The 20,204-nt window shown below is 44.0% G+C and overlaps 1 protein-coding gene across 1 annotated transcript in view; it reads left to right on the plus strand.

Moving 5' to 3' along the window:
* Window positions 1–20,204, plus strand: part of LOC122361026 (tumor necrosis factor receptor superfamily member 11B-like) — a 57,492-nt gene that overhangs the window by 22,752 nt on the left and 14,536 nt on the right. The window contains exons 2-3 of the mRNA XM_043261957.1: window positions 2,040–2,403; window positions 10,037–10,252. Of these exons, the coding sequence (XP_043117892.1) occupies window positions 2,040–2,403; window positions 10,037–10,252 (580 nt within the window). The remainder of the gene's footprint in view (window positions 1–2,039; window positions 2,404–10,036; window positions 10,253–20,204) is intronic.

The raw sequence follows: 20,204 nt of genomic DNA on the forward strand, positions 1-20,204 counted from the left end.
CTACGAGGGGGTGCTCGGCTCGCCACGCTGTCCTTCTGTGCCTCACGCCTCAAGGGAACCGGACCTGGTTGGGACCGGGTGGCCGACGGTCCCGACTCTTGAGCACGGCGGGGAAGAAACCTCACAAATGCTTCCTCATAGCGTTTCGCCTCCCGAAACCTAGTGGCGACGGTGTTAACTGCATCGCCAAATAGGCCGGAAGGCGAGACAGGGGCATCAAGGAGGATGGCACGGTCTTTGTCCTTGATGCCCGTGAGGTTGAGCCACAAATGTCTCTGCTTGGTCGCACGGAGAGACAGATCTGTGGCTCGGCGCAGCTCTAAAAACGCCTCTTCATCTATGGACTCGCCTGTGCTCAAGTCTTTCAGCAGGTCAGCCTGGTACGCCTGCAGGACCGCCATGGTGTGCAGGGAAGCACCAGCCTGACCCGCTGCCTGAAAAGCTTTTCCTACCAGCGAAGATGTCATACTTGGCTTGGTGGGGAGGGTCGGTTTTTTCAGGGATGATGAAGTTCCAGGGGAGAGATAGCCCGCAAGCGTCTCTTCCACCTGGGGCATCATCGAGTAGCCCCATGCCTTCGCATCTACGATAGTCGAATAAATCGACGTCGATGGCACGAAGACACGGGACGAATAAGGCTTACTCCACGAGCGCACCAACTCTTCGTGGAGATAGTCAAAGAAGGGGAGAGACCGTCGCTGAGGCCCCTTCCCCCGGCCACCCGACAGAAATCTGTCGTCTAGTTTCGAGCGCTTGGGGTTCTCTCGCTCCTGGGGCCAGTCTAGATTTAATCTTTGGACTGCTTGAGTTACCACCTCGAGTAGCTCCTCATACGATTTATTGTCGCGGGAGGAGCGCTCTGTGGTGGCACTTTCCGCTTCCCCAGAAGCAAGAGATGAAGTCTCCTCGGTCCGTTCAGAAGAAGCGCCGGGGCGCGATAGAGAAACGGACGCGAGGGCTTCGCGATCCGCGAGCGAGCGAGAGAAAGGGGCTGGTCCGTCTCATGCGGCTCAGCCGGATCGGCACGCGATCCACTCGATCCTCCTTTAAAAAAGGCGAGGCGAGCGCGAAGCACCTTGATAGAAAACAAATCACAGTGCTCGCACTCGCCCTCGAGCCCGAGGATCGCGTGCTCTTCTCCCAAGCACTCGAAACAAAACGTATGACGATCGTCCTCGGAGAGCTGCCTCTGGCACGGAGGCAAGCATCTCCCTTCCTGATGCGTCATATTATTATTTTTTCTTTTATATATATATTTATATATATATATATATATATATATATATATATATATATTTTTTTTCTTCCTCCTCACACACACTCACACACAATGCGGTCCTTGAAGACAAAAGACCTGAGGATGTTTCCGCATCACATCTATTTATAACCTCCAGGTGTTCGTGATCAGGTGACGTCACCTGACCGAGGTTATATAAGCCAAACTTTGCTGTGTTTGACACACGTGCTTCAACAACCGGTCGAACAAAAGACGTTCTCATTAGCGCATTCAGCGCAGCATCGAGAGTAGCTTTTGATAGGGAACACTATGCAACAACAATAGTAGAATACTTTTCAGTCCACAAATTAATATTTTTGTTCAATTATAAAATTATATTTGTGATGTGGTATGTAATGATAAATGGAAGAAAAGAAAGTTTTACAAAAGATTGAACCACATCATATGCTTTATGTCACCCTGTATTTATCCCAATGTAATTAGCTTTTTTTCTAAATGTAACTACTTTTTCTCATAATTTAACGATTTTTCTCAACATTTACCAACTTTCATTTCAAGACAGTTTTATTTTTTCTTACTGTTGCTTGGCCCTAATCCTCCTTTGTAAAATGTAAACACTATGCATTGTCAATACATTGTATTAATTGGCATGCCAATAAAGCAGATATTGAATTGAATTTAAATGATTTTCATAAACACACATTGCATTCATACACTTTTCAGAAAACACTTTACATACATTTCATATCACAAGCTTCTTCTCTAAACTGTATTCTATTTGTTTTTTGTTTTTTTTTCTTAGTTGTTTGCCATGTGTTTTGCACGGGCCTACCAAGAGATACCCAAGTACCAGCACAGAGACCCTGTGACCTCTAAGGTGCTGCTTTGTGACCAGTGTCCACCCGGCACAGCTGTGAAAAACCACTGCAGCAATGAGGAAACAACTGTTTGTGCCCCCTGCCCAGAAAAACACTTTGCAGAGCAGTGGCATTGGGGAGAAAGCTGTCAACACTGTACATCTGTCTGCAAAGAAAGGCAGATTGTACAAAGGGAATGTAACAGCACTCATGACAGGCTCTGTAAGTGTATACCTGGGTATCACTTAGTGGTGGAGTTTTGTGTCCGTCACAGTGCCTGCTCACCTGGCTTTGGTGTCATTGTGCAGGGTAAGTACACATATTCTTTGTCAACAGTGTGCTAGCAGACTACACTGAAATACTTTACTTTCTCAGATCAGATTATTATGGAGCTAATATTTATATTTAAAATGAAAAATAAATGATGAACTGTAATGAAAATGATGAGCTAGTTAATTGACCCTATATCAACACACAACAATATAATTTTCATATCGTTTTCTGTCACATTCTCTGGACATTTTTTGCATCTTGTGTATATTCAATAGGTTGCGTATTAGCCAAAATTATGACATCTACCCCAGTAGTTAATCAAATTTGCATTTATTGCAATAATAAATGCAAATATTCCTTAAGCTTCCTTCAAAGATTGTGTGATGGTGTGTCCACTTTGTGGACAGTATGCGAGTCACATGCGATAGCACGTCGGGGAATAATTATTGGTGCATCATAATCAAAACAATACCTTAAAATGAAAAGAAGCACGTTTTGATTATCAGAATTTTTTTTAAACCAGTGAACCCCTGTAAATTTTCAATTCCAAGGGTCCATCAATGCCAAGTGGAAAATATTTTTGGGTTGCTGAAAAGTGCAGACATATTCGCTGAATTTGGTAAAAGTGGGTGGCTCCAATTTCATTGGTCATTAAAAGTGGAGGGGTCCTGTCTCACCCACATGCAGTTACGATGTCCATGCCTGTTAGTAATGGGGAGTGTAAGTGACTTGAGTCTTATGGAGATAATCTGTCACATTCATAAACATTTTGTTTTTCCCATCATTACTGCACCAATGTTAGTGAATATTATTATAATAACCAGTGAAGAACCTTGAAAAGAGGTTGGGCTACTTTGGCCATAAGGTAAACCTCTTTTGTAACCTCTATGAAGTACTCTTCTTGGCTTATATTGTCTGGAATGTTACCATGTGCCTGGTGGTGTCAAAGCTAATTTGAGGATTGTGGTGAGGGCTTCCCCAAGGAGAGTTCCTTTCCCTGAATCACTCCACAGCTAGTGGAGTTGCCAATGAAGCAGGATAGGCCTTCTGCAGAACAGATCAGATGGAGTCCACTGCCATGTCCTGGCAAAATCACCCTGCTGTATGTGACATCGCGAGAAGTATTCAGATGCTCCGACGTGTAGTGGCAGAGGACAGGCGGGACTGGGACCTAATGCTACCCTATATCCTCTTCAGCATCAGAGAAGTCCCTGCAACCTTCCAGCGCACCTGCAACCTTCCAGTGCATGATGGATGTCGTCCTGCGGCCCCACCAGACCTATCTCGACAATGTCGTCATCCACTCGGAGACATAGGAGAACCACCTGGAGCGCCTGCGGAGGGTGCTGTCCAAACTCTGGAGGGCATGGCTCACAGCCAACCCCAGGAAATGTCATCTGGTGCTCTTCAAAGCAAAGTACCTGGGTTTCCAAGTCATGAAGGGCCTCATCCGGCCCCAGGGAGAAGAAGGTGGAAGCCGTGACACCAGTTACAGAGGAGGCCTTCCAGAAGATCAAGACAGCACTGACGTCGGAACCAGTACTCCGAGCGCCAGATTTCAGCTGCCCCTTCCTGTTGCAGACGGATGCCTCCGATACAGTACTGGGAGTAGTTATCTCCCAGATCAAGGAGGGGGAGGAGCATCCCCGAGCAGCCATCAGTGTAGCCATGGTTACTCACGAGAAGCACCTGGACATGCCTGTCACAGGCTGATCAGTCCCAGCTGCTCCCAATTGGCGAAGTGGCATAAAAAGGCATATGATCGATCAACCTGCACCCCATGGCACGGACACACTGCACCAGGAGGAAGGAAAGGAAGAGAGAGAGCACTTCACCCCCCACTCGTATTTGTTTGACTTTCTATTGAATAAATCCACCTTCTCGGGGTTTTGATTTGAGCCCTCCTTGTCGTGTATTTCTTCACCCCATCACACTACCTTTAATTGCGCTAAACGATGGACGGATTAGTCAATAAAGTGTATTTTATAAATTTTATAAAATCAACTTGAGTAGGTAGGGAGTTGAGTCTCCTGACCGCCTGGTGGATGAAACTGTCCCTGAGCCTTCTGGTTCTGGCTCGGAGACTCTGCAGTCTCTTCCCCGACGGCAGCAGGTTGAAGAGGCAGTGAGATGGGTGGGTGGGGTCCCCTGCTATCCTGGTGGCTTTGCGGGTGAGACGAGCGTTAAAAATGTCCAAGAGAGGGGGGAGAGAGACACCAATGGTTTTCTCAGCTGCTCTCATGATGCGCTGCAGTGTGTTACGGCAGGACACTGCACGTGCAGGCTCCGTACCACACTGTGATGCCGCTGGACAGAATGCTCTTGATGGTGCCTCTGTAGAAGTTCTGCATGATGGGGGGTGGGGCTTTTGCTCTTTTCAGCTTACGGAGAAAGTACAGGCGCTGATGGGCTTTTTTGGCCAGTGATGCGGTGTTGTGACTCCAGGGCAGGGGGGAGGACAGATTTGATGTGGTGCATGACTAGCCGCTCGAAGCACTTCATGAGGATGGGAGTGAGTGCGACCGGGCGGTAGTCATTGTAGCAGGAGGGAGATGACTTTTTCGGCACCGGGATGATTGTGGTGGATTTAAGACACGTGGGGACAACAGCCTGGCTCAGTGAGATGTTGAAGATGTCCGTGAGGACATCTGTGAGCTCAGCAGCACAGTCTCTCAGAACACGACCAGGCCTGGAGCGGGCGAAGAAGTTGTTCAGATGGTTCAGCAGAGAGGTGGAGCTATCATAGGTCCGTGGAGAGGGCTTGTAGTCCATGATGGTTTGGATTCCTCGCCACAGGTTCCTGCTGTCTCTGCTGTCACTTAAACAGTCTGCAATCCTCCTGGAGTACTGTCTCTTGTCCAGTCTGATGCCCCGAGACAGGTTAGCCCTGGCAGTCCTTAGGCCCCCTCGTCCCCAGCTCTGAAGGCAGTGTTCCTGGCCCTCAGGAGCCTTTTGACATCTCCTGTTAGCCAAGGTTTCTGATTGGCCCGTATGGTGATGGTTCTGGTGACAGTGACATCATCCATGCACTTCCTCATGTAGGACGTGACGGTCTCCGTGTACTCCTGGAGGTCAGTGATGTTGTTGCAGGTGGCTGCTTGCTTGAAGACACTCCAGTCTGTGGTGGAGAAGCAGTCCTGGAGTGCCTCTGTAGATCCCTCAGGCCACACACGTACCTGCTTTGTAGCTGGTTTGGCCACTTTAATCAGTGGCCTGTATGCTGGCATTAGCATAACAGTGGTGTGGTCTGAGGCTCCGAGGTGGGGGAGGGAGAGGGCTTTGTAGGCTCCTCTACAAGCAGTGTACACATTGTCTAAAGTGTTGGTACCTCTTGTGGGAAAGTTGATGTGACCATGGAGTTGTGGAAGCACGCTCTTGGGGTTTGCGTGGTTGAAATCCCCAGCCAGGATGAGAAAGGCATCAGGGTGGGCTGTGTTCTGCTCGCTGATGTGCTGATAGAGTTTGTTCAGTGCCTCACTCCTGTTGTTGCTGGAGCCACGAGGGATGTAAACTGCCACCAACAATATGGCACTAAATTCCCTCGGCAGGTAGAATGGCCGGCACTTGATGATCATAAGCTCCACCAATGGAGAGCAGTGTTTACAGACCACAACCGCATTGCGGCACCAGGCATCACTGATGTAAACACAGAGTCCCCCGCCGCGAGTCTTCCCCCCCTCGACGAGCGCTCTGTCTGCCCGGTGGCACGTTAGCCGGGTTAGCTGAATTGCACAGTCCGGAACGCTGTCATTGAGCCATGTCTCCACAAACACAAAGACACAACACTCACTCGCCGTCTTGGAAGCTGTGCGGAGTAGCCGAATGTAGTCCAGTTTATTGTCCAGTGACCGTATGTTGAGGGCTAGCCGCTAGCCTAGCCCGGATGCCTCCGCGCTTCCCCCTCTTCTGCTTCCTCATGTGTGTGGCGCTTCCACTGTGGCTTGGTTGCAGGCGTAGGGGTCGATGATCGAACAGGCCTCCGGGGCTGACTACAGACATGTAGCTCTTCCATGATCGTTGGACCAATGTCCGCATTTATGTCCGCATTTATGGTTTTACCGATGGCGAGCAGGAATTCACGGGAGTATGTGCGCCTTGGGATTAATGGACGCAACAAAGACGGACAAATGCACAAAGGTGCACAACACAAAAGACACAAAAACACAGATTTGCAGGGAGAGAAGCCGTGGATGAACGCTAACGTGCGTGCTCTCCTTAAGGAGCGAGACTTCGCCTTCAGAGCAAAGGACCGGGCAGCCCTAAAAACAGCGAGGGCCAAACTCTGAGCTATCAGAGAAGCAAAGCGTGCTTATGCTAAAAGAATCCACGGCCACTTCCAAAACAGCAGTGCCACACGGCGCATATGGCAGGGCATTCAAGCGGTCACCAACTACAAGACAACTCCACCTGTCTGTGATGGTGATGCCTCCCTACCAGATGTGCTGAATGACTTCTACGCACGTTTTGAGGCAGAGAATAAAACAACGGTGAGGAAGTCCACCCCTCATACCAATGACCCAGTACTCTGCTTCACCACAGCTGACGTGAAGAAAACACTTTATAGAGTTAACCCACGGAAGTCTGCTGGACCGGACAACATTGCAGGCAGAGTACTAAAGGAGTGTGCAGAGCAGCTAGCTGATGTCTTCACTGATATCTTCAATATCTCTCTGAGCAGCTCTGCCATTCCAATGTGCCTCAAAACAACAACAATTGTCCCGTTGCCTAAGAAGTCTGTGGTTTCGTGCCTCAATGACTATCGTCCCGTCGCACTCACACCAATTGTGATGAAATGCTTCATGAGGCACATCAAAGTCTCAGCTACCACCTTCACTTGACCCATTACAGTTTGCATATCGTCCAAACCACTCTACGGACGATGCTATCACCACAAACCTCCATCTCGCCGTCTCACATCTGGACTCAAAGGGAAACTATGTCTGAATGCTGTTCATTGACTTCAGCTCAGCATTCAACACCATCATCCCTCAGCAACTTATAGAGAAGATAAGCCTGCTGGGCCTGAACACCTCTCTCTGCAACTGGATCCTGGACTTTCTGACAGACAGACCTCAGTCAGTCCAGATCAGGAACAGCATCTCCAGCACCACCACACTGAACACTGGAGCTCCTCAGGGCTGTGTGCTCAGTCCACTGCTGTTCACTTTGCTGACTCACAACTGTGCAGTGTTGCACAGCTCCAATCATATAATCAAGTTTGCTGTTGACACAACCGTGGTGGGTCTCATCAACAAGAACGACGAGTCAGCATACAGAGATGAGGTGCAGCAGCTCAAAACTTGGTGTAGAGCCAACAATCTATCTCTGAATGTCCTCAAGACAAAGGAGGTGATTTTGGACTTCAAGCGAGCAAAGAGCGACCATTCTCCACTGTCCATCGACGGGTCCAAGGTGGAGACTGTCAAGAGCACCAAATTCTTTGGTGTTCATCTGGCGGATAACTTCACCTCATCACTCAACACCAGCTCCATCACCAAGAAAGCCCAGCAGCACCTCTACTTCTCGAGGAGGCTGAGGAAAGCTCATCTCTCTCCACCCATCCTGACTATGTTCTATAGGGGGACCATTGAGAGCGTCCTGTGCAGCTGCATCACTGCCTGGTTTGGGAATTGCACCGTATCGGATCGCAAGACCCTCCAAAGGATAGTGTGGACAGCTGAAAAGATCACCGGCGTCTCTCTGCTTTCTATCACGGACATCTACACCACACGCTGCATCCGCAAAGCCCACAATATAGTACAGGACACCCCTCACACACATTATTCACCTTCCAGCCATCTGGAAAGAGGGACTGGAGCATTCGGGCCCCCACAACCAGACTGCTGAACAGTTTCTTCCCACAAGCCATCAGACTCCTCAATAACCATACCTGAATGGACTTCCTGTTCCATAAGCATACTTGCACGTCATATTTATTGCTGTGCACTTCATATTTATTGTTGTTTGTATTTTGTGTTCTTGCACTAATTTTGTCTTTGCATTGTTGGCACTAGTTTGCACACTGGGTTTGCACTCTACTCCCCTGCTGTTTGCACTAGTCTGCACACTTTACACTTTATGTGGCTAAGACACTGTCTTAGCTCAATATGTGAGTTCTTTTGTATTGTGTTGTAAGTGTGACTTCATGTAGCACCAGGTCTTGGAGAAACGTCTCATTTCACTATGTACTGCACAGCTATATGTAGTTGAAATGACAAAAAAAAAAAGCCACTTGACTTGACTTGACTTCTTCAGCTTGACGGCATCCCTTACTTCCGGTGTCCACTATCGGGTTCGGGGGTTGCTGCCACGACATGCACCAGAGACTTTATAGCCACAGCTCCAGACGGCTGCATCGACCAAAGATGTAGAAAACATAGTCCACTCAGACTCAATGTCTCCAGCCTCCCTTGGGATCCGGTCAAAGTTCTGCCGGAGGCGAGAGTTGAAGATCGCGACTCCATTATTGTTTTCCATAAGGGGTGAGGTGGACCGCTCTTTGTCTGGCTTGTCACCTAGGGTCATTCAAGCACTTAAACCCCTGCTCCACGTTAAGGTGGCGATCCTCGGAGGGGTATTAATATTCGATTCTCCAAATATTAAAGAGCTAATTCAAATAATAATTCATATAAAGAATCAGAATAAAATCGTACACCTCACTCTTGAGCTGTCACCGGTTATTTACACCAGCTGCTCAAGACAGAGGGCACGGGACTCTGTCCAGAGCATCGGACACCTTCTTGGAGATTAGGGGGTGGCTGCTCGTCCTCGCCCACCACTCTGCCTGATGATGTACTTCTTACTAGGAGCTGGACTGTGTTTTTGTGTTTACTAGTTTTTCTTTGTTGTCAGCTATTCCTGCCACCTCGGACAAAGGGTCAGAGGTTTCCTTTGTTTTTTGTGGACATTAAACAAAATTGTTATTACATTTTTGCCTCAATCACTTTTGTGATTATCTCATTTTGTCTTCATCATCATATCCTTGACAGGGCTGCATGACAGTAGTTTTTAACAGTGGTCCTCCCACTAATTTGAAAACTAGTAAACTTTTAGTTCACATTTGTGTATTTCATTGAGCCCTATTTTAACACTCTAGCGCACAAATAGGCGCAAATGCATTTGGTAGTTAAATGAAGTGGCACTGGACCGGAAAATAAGAACTGCATTGGACTCAAATTAGCAAAGACACTTGCTCTAAGGCTTGTGCCGGGTTTCTGGTAGGGCCCATTGTGGTAAAGTGTAACCCTTTCATTGCTGTAACTCTTAAAATCACACTGATGTTCCTTTAAATGCATGCATCTGCTGTGTTTTCCTGATGCCAGGGTGGCTTTTGCATTGATGGTCGATAGGCTGATTTCTGTTAGTCATCTATCAATGACATTTGTCTGAGGTAATAACCTCTTCAAATAAACAACTCTCACTTACTTTGTTTCATACACCAGACTACATGAGTGTTCAGGTTGAATAATTTTTTTAAAGGGTACATAAGATTTAATGTTTCCCAACTTAGATGACTTAGAATAGATTTAGATTCTACAGTATGATATTTATTCAAACGAATATTATGAATATGCCTGATCGTCGTAGAATTATACCTATTCAAATTATTTTGTATTATAAAATTACACATTGTAATTGTGTATTGATAATGCATGGATATGTCCTGCAGGCACAGCAGAGAGGAACACTGTGTGTGAGAAGTGTTCCCTTGGTTATTTCTCCAGCACATCTTCATCCACTGAGCCATGCATACCTCACAGGAACTGCAGTCAACTAGGCCTGAAGACTTTAAGACCAGGTACAGCTACCCAGGATACTCTGTGTAACACTGAGAATAAAGAGTTCAACTTTGACTGCTCTAATCAGCACACAGAGTGTCACACCGGTAAGCAATATTATATCCTTTGTTTTATTCTTTGAAATGTTGTTTGATTAAAATAATTACTACAAATTTTGGTAAATAATTATTTCTCAATTTTGTCATGGGTAATAGCTGTGACAGATTGAAGTACACTGCTAAAAACTGGTCCTATTGTGCACTGTAACAATGTGTGTGTGTGTGTGTGTGTGTGTGTGTGTATATATATATATATATATATATATATATATATATATATATATATATATATATATATATATATATATATATATACACACACACATACACAGTGGGGGAAAATAAGTATCATTAGTATCAACATCAGCATTTTTATCAGTAAGGGGATTTCTAAGTGGGCTATTGACACAAAATTTCCACCAGATGTAGCCTTCAAGCCAAATATTGTAATATTCATACAAAGAAATCAGAAGATTTAAGTATACAAGCTGAGTAATAATAAATAAAGTGAAATGACACAGGTAATAAGTATTGAACACACTTTTTTAAAAATTTATGGAAAAGCCTTTGATTACAGCTTCTAGACGCCTCTTGTATGGAGAGACCAGTAATCTGCATTGCTCAGGAGTGATTCTGGCCCATTCTTCCACACAAACGGTTTTTAAATCTTGAAGGTTCCTTGGGCCTCGTCATCTTCAGTTCTCTCCATAGATTTTCTATGGAATTTAGGTCAGGTGATTGACTGGGCCATTCAAGCAACTTGATTTTCTTTCTTAAAAACCACTTCATTGTTTCCTTGGCCTTGTGTTTGAGATCTTTTGGGGATCTTCTTAGGATCCAGGTACATTTCTCTATTTATCATGTCTTCAATAATATGAAGCCAGTACCCCTTGCTGAAAAGCACCCCCAAACTTAACTGCTGGTATGGTGTTCTTGGGGTGGTGGGCAGTGCCATTTCTTCTCCAAACATGGTGTGTAAAATGACTTCCAAAAAGTTTAATTTTGCTTTCATCTCACCATACTATAGTCTCCCAATAATTCACAGGCTTCTCCGAATGCTGTTTTGCAAACTTTAACCGAGCTTCAACAAGGCTTTTTGGTGAGCGTGTATGGTTGCCATGGCGGTGCGGTGCATTGCGGTGCATTGCATTGCATTGCATTGCATTGCAACCTGCTGATGCAAGGTCTTCCTGAAGTTCTATTTCCTCTGTGCCTCCCAGGTAATGAAAACCTTTATAGGGCCATCAATTACGACTAAATCAGCTGATATAAATTAGTTCTGATAGGGGGCTGTGTTATTTCACTTTATTTATTACTACTCAACTTGTATACTTTAATGTTCTGATTTCTTTGTATGAGTTCAATACTTGCCTTAATGGCTACATCTGGTGGAAATTTTGTGTCAATAGCCTACTTAGATATCCCCTTACTGATAAAAATGCTTACTTTACTTATTTTCCCTGTTCTATGCAATATTGTTATTGTGAATTTTCTTAAGGTTTAGTATCAGCTTAGAAAGGTTTTTAAACTCCCTCAAATATTATCTTACCCCTATAGCCTGTAACCATGCATTTTCTCTTTTTTATCACAGAAAGAAAAAGGAATTAGTAGTTGATTTGTGTGTTGACAATGTGTTTGCTTCTTTCATTCAACTTAGACAAAAGTTTGGACTACCCTCTTTCTTTTTTCTACATATCTACAAGTTTGGAATTATGTTAAAAGTAATATACCTAATTTTGAACCTGAAAATCTTTATTATTGTATGACTTTTGAACTTGACATGAAAGGTCTTGTTTCTAAATTTGTTGAATGTTTTTATTCACTCCACAGCTCCTTCTACATAACACTTAAAGATGTCATGGGAAAAAGACCTGGGTGTAGAAATGATTCTTGGGCTGAGGCCCTCCAAAGTATCCAGTCTTGTTTCATCAGCTCTAATTTTCAACTGATTCAATACAAAGTTGTGCATAGGTTGCACTACTCCTGTTCTAAATTACATGCTATATATCTCTCTGTTTTGCCTTTGTGTATTAAATGCAAGTCCATCTTTCTTATCACAATTTGTTTATATGTATGTGCGAGTGTATTTGCATGGATCAGGTTTTTATTATTTTACCCTCTAGCGGGCATATTTTGCACTCTAGCGGGCATACAAATAATGTGTCGTATCATGTCTGTCATCATGAAATGGCGTAAAAAAAAAAACCTACAGCCAACTTCAGGAATGGTCTTTAGGACTCTCCAAGTGCTTTTGGTCATCATCTTAAAATATGTTCTAGGGTTCCTTGCTGCTGATGACTCTTGCCCATACTTTTCTCCATAAGTGACAATTTGATGAACTTTTTAGGACTTTGTACATTGACAGGATGAGAAATTTAATATGGTGTGGCTCTGTCACCAAGCCAGCAGAGGGAGCTCTTACCTCTGGGTGATCTGCGATCACTCCCTCTGCTGCTACTTCCTGTCAGTGGACTATAAATACTGCAGCAAGCCACTCAACTGCAGGTTGCATTGTTTCGCCTGTTTCTTTGTTGGATCGCTCGTGGATTATTGTTTCTGGTTTCCCTGGTTTTGACCCTGCCTGTCTTTGGATATTCTGATTGTTTGCCGCCTGACCTGACCTTTGCCTGTTCTTGGATTTTTGTGTTTGCCTCATCTCTGATACCCCTGTTTGCCCTGTTTGACGCCTGCCTGTTTTGACCATGCCTTCATTTAATAAAAGCCTGCATATGGATCCGCACGCCTCAGACCGCTCTTTCGTGACAGGCTCAGCCTTCAAAAGCTTCATCCAGGTAACTTTCCTATCTATAGCTTCCCCCTATCTTGTTGAGACTCCTTGTTGTTTCATTTCCACTGCATCGCAGGATCTAATCTCCTCTACAGTTGCTTTTTACCTCCTCCTAGACAAGTCTGTTCCTTTCTTTCCCCCTGATAAGGTCACGTGTGGCTCCCGAAAGGACCCTAGCACTGCTCTATTTTGTGAAACCACTCCCATGGGCCTCCTGTGCTGCAACCTTACCTCTGCTTCAATTTCATCAATTATTGAATATAATACTAATTTAAATCTTTGGACAAAAATGAGAGCAAAGATTTTGTTATCATTATTCAACAAACTAATGGGACTCCAATTATCAGTAAGCAGTAAACCATTCTTGGTTGTAGGAATTAAACAATTCATTATCAGGTTTACTATTGTAACCATAACTATTAACTACTATTAAAATGACACTGAAACTATTTTAACTAAACATAAATATTTTTTATCAAATTCTGAATGTAAAACTTCACCATTGAAACTTCAAGCAACTTTTTCAAGCAAGAAGCAACTAAATGTGATTCTTGAAAGAATTCAAAATTAAACTGTTTAGTAAACAAAAAACAACACCTCATGTTTAACATTTTCTCATAAACCCCTGGCATTCAAAGAAATTATAGAAAGTAAAATAACAAACAAACTTTTAAAATAGTGTAACGAGTCGGCTGCCTTTTCCCTTGTGTGTCACCATCACCCTGTCCTTTATTCGCTGCCTTTCACCAGGCTCCCGACGGGAGTGGGCGTGTCTGAGAGGAGGGGTGTGGTATTGGACAGGTCTGGCGGTGTGTGACGAGGCACACCTGAAGTGTATCGAGCCTCGTCACCGCCATCGTTAAATGCCGAGTGCGCCTCTCCTCGAGAAACCGCTCTCTTCCCTCGTGCATGCACGCTGGTGTCCTCGTGGGTCCAGGAAGGGTGCGTGAAGGGACTCGCCACACCTCCAGAGAAGCGCGCTGTCGGACTCCGTAGTCAAGGCGAAGACTGCACACGTGTACCGCTGACGGGCCAGGATGCCGGGCTGTTTATCCCTTCTGACTGCCGACCAGGAAAGAGGTGGAAGAGAAGCCGTGGGGAGAAGCCGCTGCCCCTCACGCCCTGGACCAGAGAGGGGAGTGCGGGCGGCCGCCCTTACCTGGACCCTTCCCCACTACCCTACCTGCACTTCCCGTGCAGCACGATGAGGACACCAGTTCCCCCATTTATTTTGGACACTTTTCCCCTGGACACTTTATTTTTGTACATTTCTGTTAATAAAAAAAAGCCTCTCCGAGGCCTGACACCACACCCACTGTGTCTGTTGTTGGCTCCTCCTGCCACACTGGTATAAAGGTGGAGCTTAGACGGCACAGTTGGGCAACACCTGATGACGTCATTCCCTCTCGCTCGTACCCACGCTGGGACGGAGGAACAACAAAGACTTTTTCAAGTCGCTGGCTCCTCCTGCCACAATAGTAAAGAATAAAAACAAACAAACAGATATAACATATTTAAACAAGCAGTTAAATTATACTAGTTTCAAGAATGTGACAAAGTGCCATATAAAGACTTAATGCAAATAAGCATCTTACTCAAAAGAAGACAAACATTATTGGTAACACCAATAAAGATTCTGTTCCATACTCTTAAACAAGGCATAAATTATTGTCCTCTGGGAGCCGATATACTCGGAACACATTGTGGAAGAGTGCTAGGGCAGTTTCCATGGCGGTGGGGAGCCCCTTTAAGGGTATTAATAGACATGAGTTAGATAAGTGGTCAATGATAACTAGAATTGTGGTGTAGTTGTTGGATGGAGGCAGATCAGTAATGAAATCAATGGACAGGTGGGACTAGGGTTATTGTGGGATGAGTAGTGGTTTGAGTAAACTAGAGGGTAATTCTTTCGGGGTTTTGGATTGTGCACATACAGAGCAGGAAGTGATCTGGCACATCATCTCAGGCAAACAAAAGGAGTTTTGAATCAAATGATTCCTGGATGCCCAGCGTGGAGAGATGTGTGAACCCATTGCATGACTTGTGGGCTTAATTCTGTAAGAACATACTGTTTATTTGGGGGGCATTGGTTTGGTGGTGGTTCCTTTTGTTGAGCGCTCTGTATCTCCTCCATGAGGTCCCACGTTATGGGGACAATAATGAGAGATGGTGGAATGATGGGTTCTGGGTTGGGACAACTTGAGTGATGGTCATAGTGTCTTGATAGGGCATCTGCCTTTCCATTCGATGGACGATACGTGACCGTGATTTGGAACCTGATGAACAGTAGGGCCCAGCGAGCTTGATGGGGGTTCAGGAGTTTTACCCCTTTAATATACTCAAGGTTTCAATGATCTGTGATAACCTGGAATGGATGAATGGTTGCAGCTTTCATTGATAGAAGTTTTTTGTTTCCTACGTTGTAGTTTCTTTCAGCTGCTGTGAGCTTCCGGGAGAAGAATGCATAGGGATGTAGTTTCCCTGCTGGGCTGGATCGTTGGGACAATCCCACAGTCTGAGGCATCCACTTCTACAACACAAGGGGAGTTAGGGTCAGGTTGCTTGAGAATAGGAGCTGAGGTGAATTTTTCTTTGAGTAGCGTGAAGGCTTGGTTGGCTTCGGGAGTTGAAGCTCCTTCACTGTTGTCGACTGGGGCCATTCTGTGAAGGCAGTGACTTTGAGTTTGTTCATCTTGACTCTTTAACAGCTGATTTGGTACCCCAAGAAGGATGTCTGGGTGACGTGAAACTTGCACTTCTCTGCCTTTACACATAGCTGATTCTCCAGCAGTCTGGACAGAACTGTTCTGACATGCTGGATGTGCTCGGCTCGTGATTGTGAAAAAATCAGGATGTCATCAATGTAGGCAATGGCAAATTTGTTGAGGACATCTTTGAAATTGTCATTAATGAAGGACTGGAACATGGCTGGTGAGCCTGTATGGCATGACTTGATATTCATAGTGCCCTCTAGTGGTAAGGAATGCGGCTTTCCACTAATCGCCCTCCTTGATTCGGATTAGGTTATATGTGCTTCTCAGATCTAACTTGGTGTAGATGGTGGCTTCTCTCAGTTGTTCCAGGGCAGATGGGAGTGGGTACCGAAATGTTTTAGTTACACGATAATAAATTAGTCCACAATAATCGATGCAGGGTCTTAGTCCTCCGTCCTTTTTCTCCATGAAGAAGAAGCCTGCAGCAGCTGGGGAGGTTGAAGGGTGGATAAATCCTGACTTAAGAGCCTCTGAAATATAATCTTCCATGGCAAGACTCTCGGTACGTGATAAAGGACGCAGGTGGTAGATATTGCTCGTGTTTTGTAACTTTACTCTTAGTTGTTTGCCTCATTAGGTCGTCAATTCTTATCACTAGGGTAACAAAATCGGAAAAGAGGAGTTAATCTCACCGACGTCTGAAGTTAAGGGAAAGATTTTTGAAGAAGGCTGCTTTGAAAGCAACATTGTTCCATCCACTTTGAGCTACTGGCATTCTGTTTCCTAGTTCCTCAAGCTACCTCTCTAGTAAGTTGTTCGGTTATTTTTTCTTTGTGCAGTTTACTGATTTTGTTTTCTCCCTCCGTGCAGTTTTTATTTTTCCAAGTACTCCTTTCTGTTGTTTGCACTGTTAACTTTACCTCGGTCCGAGAACTTTTGTTGGAATTGTTTTTTTTGTGCAAAGATTTTTTTTATTAAATCTACATTGCTTGGAGCTCTGCCAAAAGTGTTTCATTTAGGTCCAACACTACTCCCCTTGTGGCTAAGCAGTAAATTGCTTGACCACCACACCAGAGACCTGAATTCAAGCCTGGGGCATGACACTTATTAATAATTTGAAATATCAATTCATATTAATTATTAATTGCTTAGAAATGTTTTGTAAATGATTAGGTTATTATTAACTAATCACTAGGGGTGTGAAGAGACACTGATCCCATGAGATGAAACACTGGGTTCATGAGAATGAGATGAGATTTCAAAAAAGCTTTAGAAAATCAAACAAATAATTAATACTAAAACATACTTGTCTACACCAGACGCCGCGCCACCTTAAAGGCCAAAGTATGCTTTGTGTCACCAAGCCAGCAGAGGGAGCCCTTACCTGTGGATGATCTGTGATCACTCCCTCTGCTGCTACTTCCTGTTTTAAGACTATAAATTCTGAAGCAGGCCCCTCACCTGGAGGTTGCATTCTGTAACAATTGAGGGGTCTGAGGCGTGCGGATCCATTCGCTGGCTTTTATTGATCAAAGGCATGGTCAAAGCAGGCAGACGTCGAAACACAACAAACAGGAGTATCGACAGCTTAATCTGCCACTCACCTCTTTCCCTGGGATAGCTGTAGCAGATGAGTGGAAATATCCTTCTCCCCAGGATATTCAAGATATTCAAACACCTCACAAAGGAAATACTTGAAGGAGAATCTTAATTTGTGGTCAGAATCCCAAACCGCTGCAGCCCAGTCAATAGCTTTGCCTGTGAGTAATGTCATTAGGAACACACATTTCTTTTCCTCAGATTCAAATTTACATTCTTGGTGCTCAGGGTACAACTTGACTTTACGAATAAATTCTTTGCACTGATCTGAGACAACATGTCTCTGGACCTACTCATTGTAGAAATCATACTCTAGATCTAATACTGTCACATGGAATGGATGTTAAAATGGTTGATGTACTGCAGCAAAGTGATGACATTACAGATCACTATCTAGTCTTGTGTGAACTCTGTATAGTTAAACCTGTAAACTCTGCACCTTATTACAAATATGATAGAACCATCACTTCCACCACAAAAGAAAGCTTTCTAAGTAATCTTCCTGACTTATCTCAATTCCTTAGCACATCCAATACGACGCAAAAACTTGATGATATAACAGAAACTATGCACTCTCTTTTTTCTAGCACTTTAGATACAGTTGCTCCTTTGCACTTAAAAAAGATAAAAGAAATCCATGGTATAATGACAACACACACACCCTAAAGAGAGCAGCCCGGAAAATGGAGCGCAGGTGGAGAAAAACTAAATTAGAAGTATTCCGTATTGCCTGGCGGGAGAGTATCCTGTCATACAGAAAAGCATAAAAAATTGCAAGATCTGATTATTTTTCATCCCTTTTAGAAGAACACAAACACAACCCCCGGTATTTATTCAGTACAGTAACTAAATTAACAAAAAATAAAACATCAACAGGTGCTAATATTCCCCAAGAGTATAGCTGCAATGAGTTCATGAATTTCTTTACTTCTAAGATTGATACCATCAGAGATAAAATTGTAACTATGCAGCCGTCAACTACAGTTTCACAGCAGATAGTGAGCTTTAGATCCCCTGAGGAAAAAATACACTCTTTCTCTATTATAGGAGAAGAAGACTTTTACAAACTTGTTAAATCATATAAACCAGCAACATGTATGTTAGACCCTATTCCATCTAAACTATTAAAAGATTTGCTTCCAGAAGTCATAGATCCTATTTTGAACATTATTAATTCATCATTGTCATTAGGATATGTTCCCAAAACCTTCAAACTAGCTGTAGTTAAGCCTCTTATTAAGAAACCACATCTTGATCACAAAGACTTAGTAAATTACAGACCAATCTCTAATCTCCCTTTTCTGTCAAAGATACTAGAAAAGGTAGTATCCTCACAACTGTATTCCTTTTTAGAAAAAAATGGTGTCTGTGAGGATTTCCAATCAGGTTTTAGACCGTACCATAGTACTGAGACTGCTCTCATTAGAGTTACTAATGACCTGCTTCTATCATCGGATCGTGGTTTTATCTCGTTATTAGTGCTATTAGATCTTAGCACAGCATTCGATACTATCGATCACAACATTCTCTTGGATAGACTAGAAAACTATGTTGGCATTAGAGGAAGCGCCTTAGCATGGTTTAAATCATATCTATCTGACTGCTATCAGTTTGGAGCATTAAATGAGGAGGTATCATATATATTATCAGGCGAAATGGTGTTAGCTTTTACTGCTATGCTGATGATACTCAGCTCTAAATTTCAATGCAGCCTGGTGATAGACAACAAATTAAGAATCTACCAGAATGCACAGTTGATATAAAAAACTGGATGATGAGTAACTTCTTAATGCTAAATTCTGAAAAAACAGAGGTGCTAATAATTGGACCTAAAAACCCCACATATAATAATCTAGAACACAGTCTAACACTTGATGGCTGCTGTGTTAATTCTTCATCATCAGTTAGGAACCTAGGTGTGCTGTTTGACAGCAATCTTTCCTTCGACAACCATGTTTCCAGCATCTGTAAAACTGCGTTTTTCCATCTTAAAAATATATCTAAATTACGACCTATGCTATCAACATCTAATGCAGAAATATGAATTCATGCGTTTATGACCTCGAGGATAGATTGTTGTAATGCTTTATTGGGTGGTTGTTCTGCAAACTTGATAAACAAACTTCAGCTAGTCCAAAACGCAGCAGCTAGAGTCCTTACTAGAACTAGCAAGTATGATTATATTAGCCCAGTTCTGTCAACATTGCACTGGCTCCCCATCAAACATCGGATAGATTTTAAAATCTTATTAATTACCTATAAAGCCCTGAATGGTTTAGCTCCTCAATACTTGAGCAAGCTCTTATCACTTTATAGTCCTGCACGTCTGCTGTGTTCTCAAAACTCTGGCCATTTGATAATACCTAGAATATCAAAATCGACTCTGGGCAGCAGATCCTTTTCCTATCTAGCAGCTAAACTCTGGAACAATCTCCCTAACTCTGTTCGGGAAGCAGCATTTCTTTATCATAATTGCCTGTGATATGATACATTGTTTGTGATAGAAAATACAATAAATGAAAATCACCCACAGTTTTTCATACAGCGGTTCCCTGGCCACCAAATTTTCCTGCTTTGAACCCCCTGTTTTTGGGCTTGGGCACTCTTGCAGGGGTTTCCTCACCACTAAATGAAATGCTCTGAAAAACGATCTCTGGCTCTGAGTTTTCAAACTTCCCTTTAGCCAAAAAACCAACACAGGTAATTCAACACAACGCTGCTCTAAATCCTTAGAGACAACTCTCACCTGCATGACTGAGACGCCTTTCGACTGTCCAACAGTTCACTCTGACTGTCTTGTTCGTAGTCTATCCCTGACTACCTGATGGCTATCCTGGCCACCTGACCATGCTCCTCGGGTCTTACAGGAACTTCATGGCCTTTTTCCACCCCTCTTGCA

Source organism: Puntigrus tetrazona, chromosome 16 (genome assembly GCF_018831695.1).
Source record: "Puntigrus tetrazona isolate hp1 chromosome 16, ASM1883169v1, whole genome shotgun sequence".
Taxonomy (NCBI): Eukaryota; Metazoa; Chordata; class Actinopteri; order Cypriniformes; family Cyprinidae; genus Puntigrus; species Puntigrus tetrazona.